Here is a 16,498-nt window from a genome sequence, read left to right on the forward strand (position 1 = left end):
GCCCACTTGTACGCCCCCGACTACAGACGGCCCACTTGTACGCCCCCTATTACAGACGGCCCACTTGTACGCCCCCGATTATAGATGGCCCACTTGTACGTCCCTGATTACAGATGGCCCACTTGTACACCCCCGATTACAGATGCCCCACTTGTACGCCCCCGATTACAGACGCCGCACTTGTACACCCCCGATTACAGACGGCCCACTTGTACACCCCCGACTACAGACGGCCCACCTGTATGTCCCCGATTACAGACGGCCCACTTGTACACCCCCGACTACAGACGGCCCACTTGTATGTCCCTGATTACAGACGGCCCACTTGTACGCCCCCGACTACAGACGGCCCACTTGTACGCCCCCGATTACAGACGGCCCACTTGTATGCCCCCGATTACAGAAGGCCCACTTGTACGTCCCTGATTACAGACGGCCCACTTGTACACCCCCGACTACAGATGCCCCACTTGTATGCCCCCGATTACAGATGCCGCACTTGTACACCCCCGATTACAGACGGCCCACTTGTACGTCCCTGATTACAGACGGCCCACTTGTACACCCCCGATTACAGATGCCCCACTTGTATGCCCCCGATTACAGATGCCGCACTTGTACACCCCCGATTACAGACGGCCCACTTGTACACCCCCGATTACATACAGCCCACTTGTACGTCCCCGATTACAGACGCCCGACTTGTACACCCCCGATTACAGAAGGCCCACTTGTATGTCCCTGATTACAGAAGGCCCACTTGTACACCCCCGATTACAGATGCCACACTTGTACGCCCCCGATTACAGATGGCCCACTTGTACACCCCCGACTACAGACGCCCCACTTGTACACCCCCAATTACATACGGCCCACTTGTACACCCCCGATTACATACGGCCCACTGGTACGTCCCCGATTACAGACGGCCCACTTGTACACCCCCGATTACAGATGGCCCACTTGTACACCCCCGATTACAGACGGCCCACTTGTACGTCCCTGCTTACAGACGGCCCACTTGTACGCCCCCGATTACAGACGCCCCACTTGAGGCTGAGATTCTTCTTCTTGTTCCCAAAGTCCCTGCTTCTTGTGCTGACATTCTATCCAGAATGCCAGCCCCTCTGATTCGTGTGGCTCATTGAAATACAATTTTTCCATGTTATCCTCAAACGGAGTGGCTTACTATCATTTACGAGGTCGGTATGGTAACCGACATGTACATTCCTCCTGACTAGTCACAGCAGTTTGATACAGCAATGAAATTAACGTAAGTCAGTTGGTCCCATGTCAGTGAGTTTCTGTCCCCAGGAAAAGGCAGTACAAACGGCCACTCAAGATGGCAGCAGAGTAGCATGCTCCAGCCGGAGTTCATCCACTTTTCTTCTTCTTTCTCTTCTGTTTTTCTTCCGGCTAGTGCTTTTTTCTCCTTCTTCTTCTCCCTTTTGACTCCTGGCCTCCAGTGAGGAGTAGTGATTCCTGGCTGTGACGGGCGATGATCTCCGGCCTCTCCCAGCCTCCAGGGATGATTCCCAGCGTCTGGCGAGCAATGACTCCTGGTGACGATTCACAGCCTCCGGTGAGCAATGATTCCCGGCCTCTGGCGATGACACCCTGGCCTGATGTGGCGGCAGCCTGTAGTGACCTCCTGGTGTGGTGTCTTCCTGGCCTTGTGCAGTAACCTCCCGCAGCGGCCTCCCAGCACGGTGTGGCATCTTCTTGGCCTGGCGCAGTGGCTTCCCACAGAAGCCTCCCAGCGTTGTCGTGGTGACCTCCTAGCATTGGTATGGTGACATCCTGGTGTTGGCATGATGACTTCCTTCATTGGCGTAGTGACCTCCTGACATTGGCGTGGTCACCTCCCAGCGTTGGCATGATGACCTCCTGGCATTGGTGTGGTGACCTCCCTGTGTTGGCATGGTGACCTCCCTGGGTTGGCATGGTGATCTCGAAGCGTTGGTGTGGTGACCTCTCAGCATTGGTGTGGTGAGCTCCCAGCGTTGGTGTGATAACTTCCCAGAGTTGTCATGTTGACCTCCCAGTGTTGGCATGGTGACTTCCCAGCGTTGGCATGGTGACCTCCCAGTGTTGGCGTGGTGAGCTCCCAGCGTTGACATGGTGACTTCCCAGCATTGGCGTGGTGAGCTCCCAGCGTTGGCATGGTGACCTCCCAGCATTGATGTAGTGACTTCCAGCGTCGGCATGGTGACCTCCCAGCGTTGGCTGAGCTCCTGGCATGGTGCAGCAGCCACCTCCCGTGGGGGCCTCATGTCATGGCGTGGTGACCTCTGGCCTCCTGAATGGCCTCCTGTCATGTGGGCCTGGTGGTGTAGTGTGGCGACCTCCCAGCCTGGCACAGTGACCTCCCGCAGCAGCCTCCCCGGCATGGCGTGTCACTAGCGCGGTGTGGAGCTAGGGCCGGTGCGGACTGGAAGCTAGGTGCCAGCATGGACTGCTCTACTGAACACTTCTATGTCTTGTCTAAAATCTTGTAACTAAAGAAGCTGTGCCCAGGTACTTTGTATCTAAGTGGGTGTTGTAATTAGCGATGTATAAATTTTTTACTATACTCATTGAGTAGATGTGATGATAAGGGCTATTCTATTCTATTCTATTCTATTGGTTATTGTAATTTCCCTGTTAATTGAGCTGACCCCAGAAGCTGGGTTGTTTCAAAATCAGTTCTACCAAAACTCCCATCTGTTGTTCCATCTGAAACCTCACAGCATTGCCTCATTGACACCTATTTAATATAATTAATCAAGGTAAATAGCTTGCATATCCGTCTGGCCTGATCCAGTCTGACAGTGAATGCTTTAAAATTCTTGGCTTACTATCTCAGTTCCCTTCCCAGCACACCATTGGCTAATCTTGCTTTTAGCAGCCCAAAAGAGCTGTTATTTTATCTGTAGGGGACATCCCCCTACCTACAATATTAACACTAAGCCTTTACACCACACAAATAACACTTGAAGACACAACTTTAACTTTTTCACAAAGATTAGCAAAGCTTTCATAGAGTCTATTTCCTCTTGCTCTCACATGTTCCACCTGACTTTTCAGTGTAGTATCCAGTGTACTTTCCGTTTCTTATTCAAGTAACATACAGGATCTAATACCTAACCTATTGCTCTGAAATTCCTCCCTCTAATCAGGCCAAGGTTGTGAATTTCTAGCATGACACAAATAAAGACTTTCAAACGTACTGTAATATGTTTTGCAAGCAAACTTAACCGATCATTATTTTCCTAACTAATTGAGTGAATAAGTCACTTCAGTTAACCACTGTCAGGTGAATCTAGTGCAGCATAGCCCAATATAGTTCCAATCTTTGGATCAGTAATAGTTCAGTATTGTACTTTCTTTCTTTCAGCAGAGCTGCTTTTAACAGCAGTGTTCAGCAAATATCCGTCTTGTTTTAGCCATAATCTCAATTGAAATCTTCAGATCCTGTTGCAGTCTCTCTCATGCTGTGGTCTGCCTGTTGTCTCAGGAATTCTGATCACCTCATCAAGATTAGGAAATCTTGTTGTCCCTTCTGGAGCCAATGATTTTCCCCTTGGACGATCAGGTGCTTGCTATTGCTATCTTTGACTTGAAATTCTGAATTGCTAAATGTTAGCTTCTCACATGAGGTTCATGTGCCATTATGTTGCTGTCTTCTTGATACTTGTTGAAATTTTTTTGTCAAGCAGTACTCCTTCTGGCACAGTCACACTGTTTTCTTTCTTGCCAATGATAGTATTCAGCTTACAGTAAGATAGTAGGAGCAAACTTTTATGTACTCTACTGTTCCAACAAGAGTCACGAACGACTTCTTCCCTGCTGTTATTTGACATCTGAATGGACCTCTTAAATATCAATTTTAATGTTTATCTCACTCTCTTTGCACCTTCTCTGCAGTTGTAACATTGTATTCCTTGCTCTGTTCTATTACCCTAATGCATTTTGTATGGTACGATCTGCCTGTACTGCACGCAAAACAAAACTTTTCACTGTACCTAGGTACATGTGACAATAATAAATTAAATCAAATCACATAATACTTCATTACCTTACAACACTTCCGACAGTCTAGCTTCTCTTCTGTGACCTGTATAAAACTTTTCAGCACCCCTATTTCTTGCCTCATGATCTCCAATTTCTTGATCGTCACTGATACCCTACAACTCAGGTACCTTGTGTGCATACTTCAGGTTAATCAGCATTTCCCGCTATAATACATGCTGTTGCTCTATATAAAGCCACACATGACAGCCTTTCCTCCTTCCACTCTTTTTACCTCAGATTGTGCAATTCTAGCATTTTCTCTGATGATTGATTTCAATGTGCAGCTTCCCCACTTGCCCGTTGGTGATTTAGAAAACTTCATGTTATCTGCAAGAGCCAGTAAAACGCATGATAGCCCATGGTCATACAAAGTGACTGGTACACTGTGCCTTGCAAATATTTCAGTCAGTGCAAACAATTTCCGCACTACTGTTATAGACTTCAGCACAGCATACTCATAGTAACAAATGTATTAGTCAATGCCCCATGAGTTTGGACTCTGATGGAATTGGGCCTAAAAGTGGACTTCTGTATCCTTCCATTATCAATGTGCTGCTCACTGGTTCAGCTAGATTCATTCCACTGAAACGTTGACATCCATAACATGCCTTGACAAACTCTTTGACAATTAATTCTTTACACAGAGAGTGGTAGTGGAGTCAGATACATTAGGGACATTTAAGTGACTCTTGGATAGGCACATGGATGATAGTAAAATGTAGGGTATGCAGGGTAGTTTGATGTTAGAGTAGAATAATAGGTCGGCACAACATCATGGGCCGAAGGGCCTATACTGTGCTGTATTGTTCTATGTTCTTCTTTGTTCTAACTCCTCCACATGTTTCTCTGACCCTGGTGAAAATACTTTGGTTCATAAGCTTTGCTAAGTACAAACCACACCCTCACGGTCCTCATGAGTGAACAACCATCTAGGGTCTAAGCTTTTGGGACACCACATGTCTGTTGCCTGTACAAAAGACTCCCCAGTTGTGTACTCATTTCATCTCAGATAGCAATGTCCGCCCTGAGTGGGTAACTCCCCCCAGTTACCAACTTGGATTCTGAATCTGTTGTCATCCAGTTCCTTTTCTCAGTCTCTCTAAGTTATCTTTGGTCTGTGTGTAGCTGTTCCAAACTGTACAAACAACTTAGCTTCCTTCTCTTGTAAAAGTCGATGTGTTTGAACTTCCGGTACTTTGCTGGTGTTTTGTTGTTCATGTGCGTCTGCTGTTTCTTCATTCTGGGCCTGGGCAGAATTGATTTGCTCATGAGTTTATGACCCACTAATGTGAGCTGTATCATGCCCAGAAAGGTTTACTTGAGAACACGAGCTTTCAGAGTGTAGCCCCTTCGCTCCAAAAGCTTGTATTTTCATATGAAACTGTTGGACTATAACCTGGTGTCGTGTGATTTCTGACCCTGTCCACCCCAGTCCAACACCGACACCTCCACACCATGCCCAGAAAGCACTTGTCTGCACTGACTGTAAGTCCTATTCACTGAAATAAAAACAGGAAGGCTGGAGAAACTCAGCAGCTCTAGCAGCATCTGTGCAGGGAGAAATTGAGTTACTGTTTCATGTCCTATTTGCCCTTTTCATATGATGCTGACAGACCTGTTGAGCTTCTCCAGAGCTTGTTTTTATTGCGCCTGCAGTATTTTGTTTTTATTTGTATTGACTGTGATCTAGCCAGCACTGATCTCAGCCTATCATTATGCTCCACTTAATTGACTTCAGAGTTATTGATGGCATCTGAGATATTGGCTGTTCCAGGGATCCCTTTGATCAGTTTATGGATTTACTGTTGATAAATCTCTGGTATTACATTGATGCCAAATTGCTATTTCCTGAATTGGTAAAGTCCACGATGAATGACAAAAGTTGTCCTCTCTCTTGCATCAGGATTTAGCACCAGATGTAGTTATGCCCACCTTAATGTCTAATGTTGCTTGTTGATAATGCTTGAACAACTTTATCCACAATAAGAATGAGGTGATGTTCTCTCACTCTTGCATCATTCACATGTCACATTTCAACACAGTGTCTGATTTACCATTTGGTTTAAATGTGATCACAACAGAGCTCACCCCGATGTTTGTTTTTCAACTTAGAAGGATGTTAAACGTGAAAAGGTTCAGAAAAGATTTATAAGGATGTTGCCAGGTTGGAGGGTTTGAGCTATAGGGAGAGGCTAAATAGGCTGGAGCTATTTTCACTGGAGCATCAGAGGCTGAGGGGTGACCTTATAGAGGTTTATAAAATCATGTGGGCTATAGATATGGTGAATAGCCAAGGTCTTTTCCCTAGGGTAAGGGAGTCCAAAACTAGAGGCCATGGGTTTAAGGTGAGAGGGGAAAGATTTAAAAGGGGCTGAAGGGGCAACTTTTTCACGGAGAGGGTGGTGCGTGTATGGAATGAACTGCCAGAGGAAGTGGTGGAGGCTGGTACAATCTCAACGTTTAAAAGGTATCTGGATGGGTACATGAATAATGAGGGTTAAGAGGGATATGGGCCAAATGCTGGCAATGGGTCTTGATTCATTTAGGATATCTAATCAGCATGGACAAGTTGGACCGAAGGGTCTGTTTCTGTACTGTACAACTCTATGGCTATACAATATCTTTGTCAATTGTTCCTTGATGTGCACCTCATCTTTCTCTTTCAGACCAAAAGCTGTTCTGTGCACAGGCTTCGCATTCTCATCAATGGTCAATCTCACTTGGCAGTTGTGAAACTTCACAATTCCCTGAAACATTAGTCCAGCTTCCTCTCTCTGTTTTGCATTTGATTTGGCAAAAATCACTTTCAATCTGATGTATAGCATCCCTAGAGTACAGGCAGCTTCTCCCATCTGAAAACCATCCTCCTGACTCAGTGTGGATTTTGCCTCAATGTTCCCAACCCTAGTTCTCACATCTGCTTCGAAACATCCAATAGTCTTCTGTTCCTCCCTTACTGCTCTGTCAATGACATTCCTGCCACTTCCTGAATCTACAATAGCATTCACTTCAACATCACCCTGGAACTTCCCCACAGTTAATCTCATTGACAGAAAACATGTATCAGTGATTCCCATTTCATAGAATCATAGAATCCCTAGAGTGGAAGCAGACCATTTGGACCATCGAGTTACACCAACCCTCTGAAGAGCATCCCACTCAGACCCACAGCCCCCTACCCTATCCCTGTAACCCTACATTTCCCATGGCCAATCCACCTAACCTGCACATCTTTGGACTGTGGGAGGAAATTGGAGCACCCAGAGGAAACTCACACAGACACAAAGAGAATCTGCAAACTCCTGAGGCTGGAATCGAACTCGCGCCCCTGGCGCTGTGAGGCACAGTGCTAATTACTGAGCCTCGTTTGGTGTCCTCAGTCTCCACATCTTCTTCATTTCATATTACATTTATTATTACTCACTTTCCTCGATCTGATTTGCTGGGGTTCCCGCTGTCTGTAGCTCTAAATTTTCTGCATATCTATCGGTCATCAGGGGGAGCAGACATCTCTTCCTCAGGCCTCAGGCCTCAGTTGCAACATCTGAAGCACACCGTCTCAGACCCCTCTGCTGTTTAAGTACAGGGGAACCATACAGTTAACCTCAGCTTTTGTTGCATGGCAGAGATGATTCCCAAGCTTTATGCTGTGAAATTGTCCATCCACTGCTTCCACAGCGGTTGCTGTTTTCAATGTGTCATCCAATGTTAAGAGACTTCCTCCTTCCAGCAGCTTATGCCCCAACCTACCTGCAATGTCGGAAAACTACTACATTATCTGCTTATTCAATCCATTGTAACATAATTGCATCCATCTGACGGTTGGCTGCCTCAAATAAGTCACAAATTGGGCTCCTGTCTCTCCTTTCCTTCTGACTTATCTGATGTAAAACTTGGCTTTGGAATGTGGAATTGGATGTCATCATGTAGTGCTCCTTTGAGGCTATGCTTTTTTAATCTGGTATGTGACATTGGCAACAAGGAGACCCACCTGGTTCACTAATGTCCTTTAGGGAGAGAAGCTGCCATCTTTCAGAGATAGCAAGAACTGCAGATGCTGGAGTCAGAGATAACACAGTGTGGAGGAACACAGCTGGCCAGGCAGCATCAGAGGAGCAGGAAAGTTGACGTTTCTGAAGAAGGGTCCCGACCCGAAATGTCACCTTTCCTGCTCCTCTGATGCTGCCTGGCCTGCTGTGAAACTGCCATCCTTACCTGGTCTGGCCTACATGTGACTCCAGACCCACAACAATGTAGTTGACTCTTAACAGCCCTTTTGGCAATTAGAGATGGGCAAGAAATGCAGGCCTAGTCAGCAAGGCACACCTCCCATGAATGAATTAAAAAAAGGGAAAAATGCAGAAGAAAAATAGAGGCAAATACGTAAATATTTAGAATTGAGTCATGGCATTTTGTGGGGCTGATATGTCCTAGTTCAGGAAGTTGAACCATTTGACCTGACTGGTGATACCAATACAATCGCCGTGAAACAGAAACCATGGCTGAAGGAGTTTGAAGCGTGTGCTGATGGTCATGGCTTGTTGATTGAGACAGCAGTTGTGCAGAAATGTGTCTCATTGCTCTTCGGTGTGAGTTTTGGTGAAGATGGCTTTCCAGACATTACCTGGCTTGGGAGAAACAACAGATTGTGGATGTGCAGTGAAACCTTCAAACCATGGCTGACAAGGGAAGTCAGGGACAGCATAAAAGCAAAAGAGAAAGGATACAATGTGGTGAAGATTGGTGGGAAGCCAGAGAATTAAAAATCAGCACAGATAAAGAAGCAATAAGGGAAGGGGCTGGGGGAGCCGGTAGAGAAGAGGGAAGGGCGGTGAAATATGAGACTAAGCTAGCTAGTAAATTGAAGATGCTTACCAGAGTTCTTTTTTTAAGATATCTAAAAGGTAAGAGAGTGGCAAGAGTGGACATTGGACAGCTGGAAAATGAGGCCATAGAAGTACTAATGGGAAACAAAGAAATGGCAGAGGAACCTGAATGGTTACTTTGCATCTGTTTTCACAGTGGAAGATGCCAGTGGCGTACCAGAACTTCAAGAGAGTCAGAGGGCAGAGGTAAGTGTAGTGATCATCGCTAAGGAAAAGGCGGTGGAGAAGCTGAAAAGTCTGAAGGTGAATAGATCACCCAGACCAGATGGAATATACCCCACAGTTTTGAAGGAGATAGCTGAGGAGATTGTAGAGGCCTTGGTGGTAATCGCTGACACTGGAGTCAGGGAAGGCCCCAGAGGATGGGAAAACGGCCAATGTAACATGCCTGTTTGAGAAGGGAGCAAGGCAGAAGGCAAGAAACTGTAGGCTGATTTGCCTGATCTTGAACGTTGGTAAGATTTTAGAGTTCCTTATTAGGGATGAGATTGTAGAGCCAACATGACTTTGACAAGAGGAGGTGATACCTGACAAATATGTTCGAATTCTTGGAAGAGGTAACAAGCAAGCTAGACAAGGGAGAGCTAGTGAATGTGATCTATTTGGATTGCTGAAAGCCTTTGACAAGATGCCACACAGGAGGGTGCTAAATAAGGTAAGAACCCATTGTGTTAACGTCAAGATACTGGCATGGATTGTCTGACTGGCAGAAGGCAGAGAGTAGGGATAAGGAGGTTTTCGTTTTCAGAATAGCAGCTGGTGACTAGTGGAGTTCCACAGGAGTCACCATTGGGACCACAACTATTCACGCTGTACATTAATGATCTGGATGACGGAACTGAGCGCGTTGTTGCTAAGTTTGCAGATGACACAAAGATAGGTGGAAGGACAGGTGGTGTTGAGGAAACTGGGAGTCTGCAGAAGGACTTGGACAGGCTAGGAGAGTGGGCAAAGAAGTGGCAGATGGAAGTCAATGTGGGAAGGATGTAAGTTATGCACTTTGATGGGATGATTAGAGACGTAGACTATTTTGTAAATAGGGAGAGGCTTTGTAAATCTGAAGCACAAAGGGACTTGGAACTCCTAGTTCAGGATTCTCTTAAGGTTAACATGCGGTTCAGTTTGTAGATAGGAAGACAAATACAATGTTAGGATTCACTTCAAGAGGGCTAGAATAAAAGACCAGGAATGTACTGTTGAGACTCTGGTCAGACTGCATTTGGAATGTTGTATGCAGTTTTGGGTCCTGTATTTAAGGAAGGATGTGCTGGTATTAGAGGAGGTCCAGAGGAGCTTTTCAAGAATGATCCGGAGGATGAAGGGCTTGTTGTATGAGGAATGATTGAGGATTCTGTGTCTGTACTCAATGGAGTTTAGATGGATGAGGGGAGATCTCACTGAAACTTGCAGAATACTGGGAGGCCCAGATAGAGTGATGTGGTTTCCACTAGTAGGAGAGATTAGGACCTGAAGACACAGCCTCAGTGAAAAAAATGACCCTTCAGAACTGAAATGAGGAGGGGTTTCTTCAGCCAAAGGATGGTGGATCTATGGTCCTCATTGCCACAGAGGGCTGTGAAGAGCAAGTCATTGAGTGCCTGTAAGACAGAGATAGATAGGTTCATGATTAATTAGGGGATTAAAGGTTTCAGGGAGAAGGCAGGAGAATAGAGGTGAGAAACATATCGGCCATGATCGATGATGGAGCAGACTAGATGGGCCAAATGGCCTAATTCTGCTCCTATGTCTTATGGTCTTATCGTCCACTATTATTAATGCAAGTTCAGGGATTGAAGAAAAATACCATGAACTTTGGTCTCCAGATCTTATGGGCTAATTTGTGTCAGTGTAGATTAAAAACTGCTTCTCCTTTCAGGATACAGGCAGTGCTGCTGCAGTTCTGAGAGACTGTTACTGATGTACTGACTGTCAGGAACAGAGTGTTCCCATCTTCAGCATCTGTATTGTACAGCACTGGCTTTGTATTGCAGCTCAGAAGTGCACTTAGTCTTTTTATTTTACTTTTTGCAAAGAAGGCAATCTTTAAAATCTCATTTATCTCGAAAACACTTCAATCAAAAAGAAATGAGCTCTGCTGCCTTGGTGGTTACAGCCCAGCATACAACAGCTGTCTATACTCATCAAAACTGAAGCTGTTTCAGGTTGAGCACCTCCCTCTCTGTCCAGATTCCTTGCTGTTCAAAGCTGTTGATGGGATGGACCTCAATTAGATTTCCAAATGTCCATCACCAGGTTACTGGAGTCTTTTCTGGATGGCCATCGCTGCTATCGACATCACTGCTAAAACAAAATGGAGAGTGGATATCATGATATCAACAGATGTTGATTAGAACAGCTATTACGGAATTTATAGCTTTATAGAATTTTACAGCACAGAAGGAGGCCATTCGACCCATTATGTCTGTACCAGCTCCTGAGAAAGCTACCCATTCTCTATCTCCTTAGCCTGTATATATCAAACCCTCTTTGAAACTTCCTATGGAATCTGCCTCCATCACTCTCCCAGGTAGCTCATTCCAACTCTTACCAATTCTCCAAGTAAGAAAGTTTCTCCTCATCTCAGTCCTAGCTCTTTTGCTGACAGTCTTGGAATTGTGACCCCTGTTTACTGATATACCAATTAGTGGAAACAGAATATCCTTCTTTATCTTGTCAAAATTGTTCACAATTGTGAACACCTCAATAAGGTCACCTCTTAGTTTTCTCTGCTCCAAGGAGAATAAGCACAATTTCTCTAATCTTTCCTTGTATCTAAATTTCTAATAATTGAAAATTGTTATGTAGAAACATTACATACCACAGGCACACAAGTGTCTGGGCTAACACTAAGCTATTATTGTTAGAATAATGGAGCATGTTTTCAATAGAGTATCATGCTTCATGTGACCTGAGGTAAGACGTAGTGTGAGATCTTTATATCTTCAGGTCACATGCTATACACAGTGGTGATATCATGAGGATGCCCCATAAAAGTATATTGACATACTGATTGTGAGATACAACACAACAGTATTATTGCTATTTCTAGGCCAGAGGCCTGGTCTCAGGATGTGATGACAATGGAGCTGGATCATGACATGTTCAAACATGTTGATTTTTAAAACATCTTCTTAGAGATTTTAAAAATGTGAAATGTTATTTTTTCTTACTTTACCTCACTGTCCTTTGTCTCATTTAAAGTTATAGCGATATACAGCACGGAAACGTCCAACTCATCCATGCCAACCAGATATCCTAAATAAATCTAGTCCCATTTGCCAGCATTTGCCTCTGGCTGCTCATTCCCATACATGCACCACCCTCTGCGTGAAAAAGTTGCCCCTTAGGTCCCTTTTAAAACTTTCCCCTCTCAGCTTAAACCTATGCCCTCTAGTTTTGTACACCCCTATCCCGGGGAAAAGACTTTGTCTATTCACCCTGTCCATGATTTTATGAACTTCTATAAGGTGACCCCTCAGCCTCCGATGGTCCAGGCCAATCAGCCACTCACTATAGTTCAAACCCTGTAACTCTGGCAACATCCCTGCAAACTTTTTCTGAACCTTCTGAAGTTTAACGAAATTTTTTTATAGCTAACATTTCCCTTTCTCTTTGTTTCTCTTTCTATCCCTGATTTGATTCAAATTCAACTGATTTCCTTCTCCATCGTTTGTCTGTATCTTTCTCGATTCTTAGATCTCAATTAGTTAAGGAGGTAAGTTGCTGATCCTATCATTCACTGAGATCTCTGTCACCCTCACCTCGCTGTTATCAGCTCACAATCCCAGTACTGACCCTCTAGGGACAATGAGGCAATCACTCAATACTGACATCTGCATAATGAGGCACTGCCTCAGTACTGATCCTCTGACAATGACACACTCCCTCAGTACTGAAGCTCTGACAGTGCTTCAATCCCTCAGTACTGATCATCTGACAATGAGGCACCTTTATTTCTGACCCTCTCACAGTGCTGCAATATCTCGGTACTGACCTTCTAGTTGTATGGCATTCCCTCAGTTCCAGCCCTTTAGAATAAGGCAATGCCTCAGTACTGCAAGCTGACGATTGCTGGAGCAAATCTAACAAGGCGTCTTGTGACATGCCCAACTCCAGCAGGATCTGTGCCAATGAATCAATGCTGCAGGGCAGGGATCAGGCAAATTCTTAAGTGCAATTGGTCTGCTTCTGTGGCACCTTGTAATTGATGCTGGGAGTGCTGCTTAATGGTTAGTGATATTTGCCAATAATCGGGGGCTATTTGGGACAAGTGGGAATGTTGGAAGGGATGGGGATAGCTTGATTTCTAAACCTTTGCAAGTGTGAGAGCTCCTGCGTTATTAATGTGAAATTTATGTTCTGTCAGGAAATCCCCACGTGTGTCGCCCTTCAGACCAGCAGGAAGTCAGATATTCTAAACATGGGGGAGCTGTTTGCTGGAATTCCTGTTGTCTACCTTCGATTCAAGATCGCTGCCAAGAGCCGGTGAGGTCTTGGCACTGTCCAACTGAGAACTCATTTACCTTTTATTAATTCTCGTGAAGCTCAGTCCATCCATTCTGACTGTCTGATTAATTTAGTGAGTTGACAGCACCATTTAAATTAACACGAGCGTTTGCAATTGGCCCTTATGTGGCTTTTGTCATCCCTCGGTCTCTCATTCAGGGCACTCCTACAAACTCGAGGGCATAGGTTGAAGGTGAGAGGGGAAAGACTTAAAAGGGATCTCAGGGGCAACTTTTTCACACAGAGGGTGGTGCGTGTCTGCAATGAGCTGCCAGAGGAAGTGGTGGAGGCTGGTACAATTACAATACTTAAGAGGCATTTGGATGGGTATATGAGTAGGGAGGGTTTAGAGGGATATGGGCCAAATGCTGGCAAAAGGGACTAGATCAGTTTAGGATATCTGATCAGCGCAGGTGAGTTGGATCGAAGGGCTTGTTTCCGAGCTGTATATCTCTAAGTGTTTATGCTGAATTAAGCACTTCTAAAGGGTAGCCAGTGTTGTAATGTAATAAATGTAGCAGCCAATCTGTGCACAACAAGATTCCATGATCAGCAATGAGATGTTAAGTAACCAATTTGTCTGTTTTTTGTTACTGACGGATCATGGGGGTGACATCGAACAGGATGAAAAAGCAACTTATATTTATGGAGAGCTTTAATATAATGAAACATTAAGTTGCTTCACAGCAGCACTCTCAAACAATGTATGATATCCATGATATGGCCAGATCACCAAATGTTTGGTCAAAAGTTTTAAGGAGAGTCTTAAAGGAGGAAAATGAGGTCGACGTGGTGTAGTTTAGGGAGGTACTTCCAGAGGTTTTGAGCCCAGTCACCTGCGTACACAGCCATAAATGTTGGAGCGATGATCCATGATCCTGGGAATGGTGTTGCAGGCTCAAAGGGCCGATCAGCCCACTCCTGAACCTATTTTCTATGTTTCTAACCAGGAATGCTCAAAAGGCCAGCATTAGAGTAATGCAGATATATTGGAGAGGGTGGTAAGACTGGGGGAGATATTGGGATATGCAAGGATGAGTCCATGGAGGAACTTTAAAAGCAAAGATGAGTATTTTAAAATCAAACTTGCTTGACGCAGAGCTAACATAAGTCACCGAGCACAGCAGTAATAAGACAAGGGGTGGCAATTTTGGATGGCTTAACTTCACAGAGTATAGAACATTGAAGACCAGATTGAGTGTGTTAGAATAGTCAAATCTAGAATTGATCTTCCCTGCTCTTCTTCCAGAAGTTTAGTTCACTACTAATTGTTCTCATTCGTTCATGTTATAACAGGTTTAACGCAAAATTTGACCTGAGGACTTATGACTCGGAAGGTGTTATATTCTATGCTGAAACGAATGGGAACAGTGCCTGGTTCCTGTTTGCTGTTCGGGATGGAAAGCTGGAAGTTCAGTTCAAGAATGAGAACATAGCCAAGGTGACAATTAGTGCTGGACCATTAATCAATGATGGGACCTGGCACACAGTAAGTTGTCTCCAAATCTAAAGCCCAGAAGCAGCCCATTTTGTCCATTGAACTTGTGCTAACTTTCTGAAAGTGTTAAAACATTAGTCTTACTTTATTCACAGCACTGCAGAATTTCTCCTTTTCAAGTACAGCAAGCCTTTTATTAACTGATACCTATGGATTGGGAATATACTCATTGATCAAATATTCCGGTAGATCAAGAGGTCTACCTAATCAATGTAAAAACACACACACAGTAAGATAAACTTAATGCAGGGGGTATACACATCACTGTTGGACTTTATTTACAGCATAAATCACTTAAATAATAATGCAACGTTGCCTCAAATAAAACTTACTGGTAGAAAGCCTTTTCACTTGCACCCTCAACTGACGACACAGACATTGTGAGGTTGGCGATAATACAGTAAACGTTCAGTTTTTCAGGGATGTAATTTTGCTGGTTTATTGAGACTACCTGTTCGTTAGGTGCCGGTTAAAACAAAGTTTGCTGCATTGATCTACCCCCCTTTTGAACATTTGTATTTGGTCTGCCTCCACCACCCCTTCAAGTTCCATTTGCCCTCTCAGGTGAATGTAAATGCCTTATGACATTAGTTCGAAAAGGAGCAGTGATTTCTCCCTGGTGTCCTGGTAATGTCTCACCCAAGCAAAAATAAATTAGCTGGCCATTACCAATTTTCTGTTTAATTTCAGTAAGTGCACCATTGACTGTAATATGCTATGGGATGTTCTGAGTTCATAAAAGGCACCATATGAAATGTAACTTTTTCTTTATATTATTGTTCCATGTTATTGTTGGGTATAGCTTGTTTCTTATGTGTTTGGAGATTTCACCAAGATTTAAATGAAGGTTCTATTTCCTGCACTAACAGAGCTGACCTTACTGAGTGAAATATATGTTAACCGTAACTCCTTATTATTGTCTCCTCTGTGTCTGTGGGTCTGATCATGTCCAGAGCTAAATGACACAGAAACATTTTTCCTTTCAGATCTCTGTGGAAGAAACTCAAAGTAGTGTGTTGGTGAAGATCGCCCAGGAGTCCGTGATCAAAATCAATAGTCCTAGACGACTCTTTTCAGTGGATAATGAGACAACGGAGATAAAGATATCTATCGCAGGTTTACCCAGACAGGCAGATCGTATCCTTCCAACTGTAATCACCAGTTATTGAAACATCTTACACTAGTTTAGTAAACCGCCTTAAAGCAGAGCTAATGGCGAGAGGCAAAGCTGCTCAGTCAGCATTTAAGTTAAAGGGGACAAAAGGAGATTTGACAAAATGAGGAAGCTGGGGTTTTATTGATAAACTTTCTTGCTGTTTGGTCCTTTGTCAAACTTTGACTCCTAAGACCCGTTTAATCATTTGACCTTCCTCAATCTCTTCCGATAAGCAGTTTGCTTTAAAAGGAGATAGTAGGAACTGCAGATGCTGGAGAATCCGAGACAACAAGGTGCAGGGCTGGATGAACACAGCAGGCCAAGCAGCATCATAGGAGCAGAGAGGCTGACGTTTCGGGCCTAGACCCTTCATCAGAAAAGGGGGAGGGGAAGGGGGTT

At 44.5% G+C, this 16,498-nt stretch overlaps 1 protein-coding gene across 1 annotated transcript in view; it reads left to right on the forward strand.

Annotated features, from left to right (window-relative positions):
• The window catches only part of LOC125483324 (vitamin K-dependent protein S-like), a 44,686-nt gene extending 28,559 nt beyond the window's left edge, over positions 1 to 16,127 (forward strand). Inside the window, exons 9-11 of the mRNA XM_048598123.1 lie at positions 13,306 to 13,424; positions 14,742 to 14,934; positions 15,930 to 16,127. Coding sequence (XP_048454080.1) covers positions 13,306 to 13,424; positions 14,742 to 14,934; positions 15,930 to 16,112 — 495 coding nt within the window. The 3' untranslated portion in view covers positions 16,113 to 16,127. The remainder of the gene's footprint in view (positions 1 to 13,305; positions 13,425 to 14,741; positions 14,935 to 15,929) is intronic.
• Positions 16,128 to 16,498: the final 371 nt, after the last annotated feature.

This window comes from Rhincodon typus, chromosome 6 (assembly GCF_021869965.1).
Source record: "Rhincodon typus isolate 14 chromosome 6, sRhiTyp1.1, whole genome shotgun sequence".
Taxonomy (NCBI): domain Eukaryota; kingdom Metazoa; phylum Chordata; class Chondrichthyes; order Orectolobiformes; family Rhincodontidae; genus Rhincodon; species Rhincodon typus.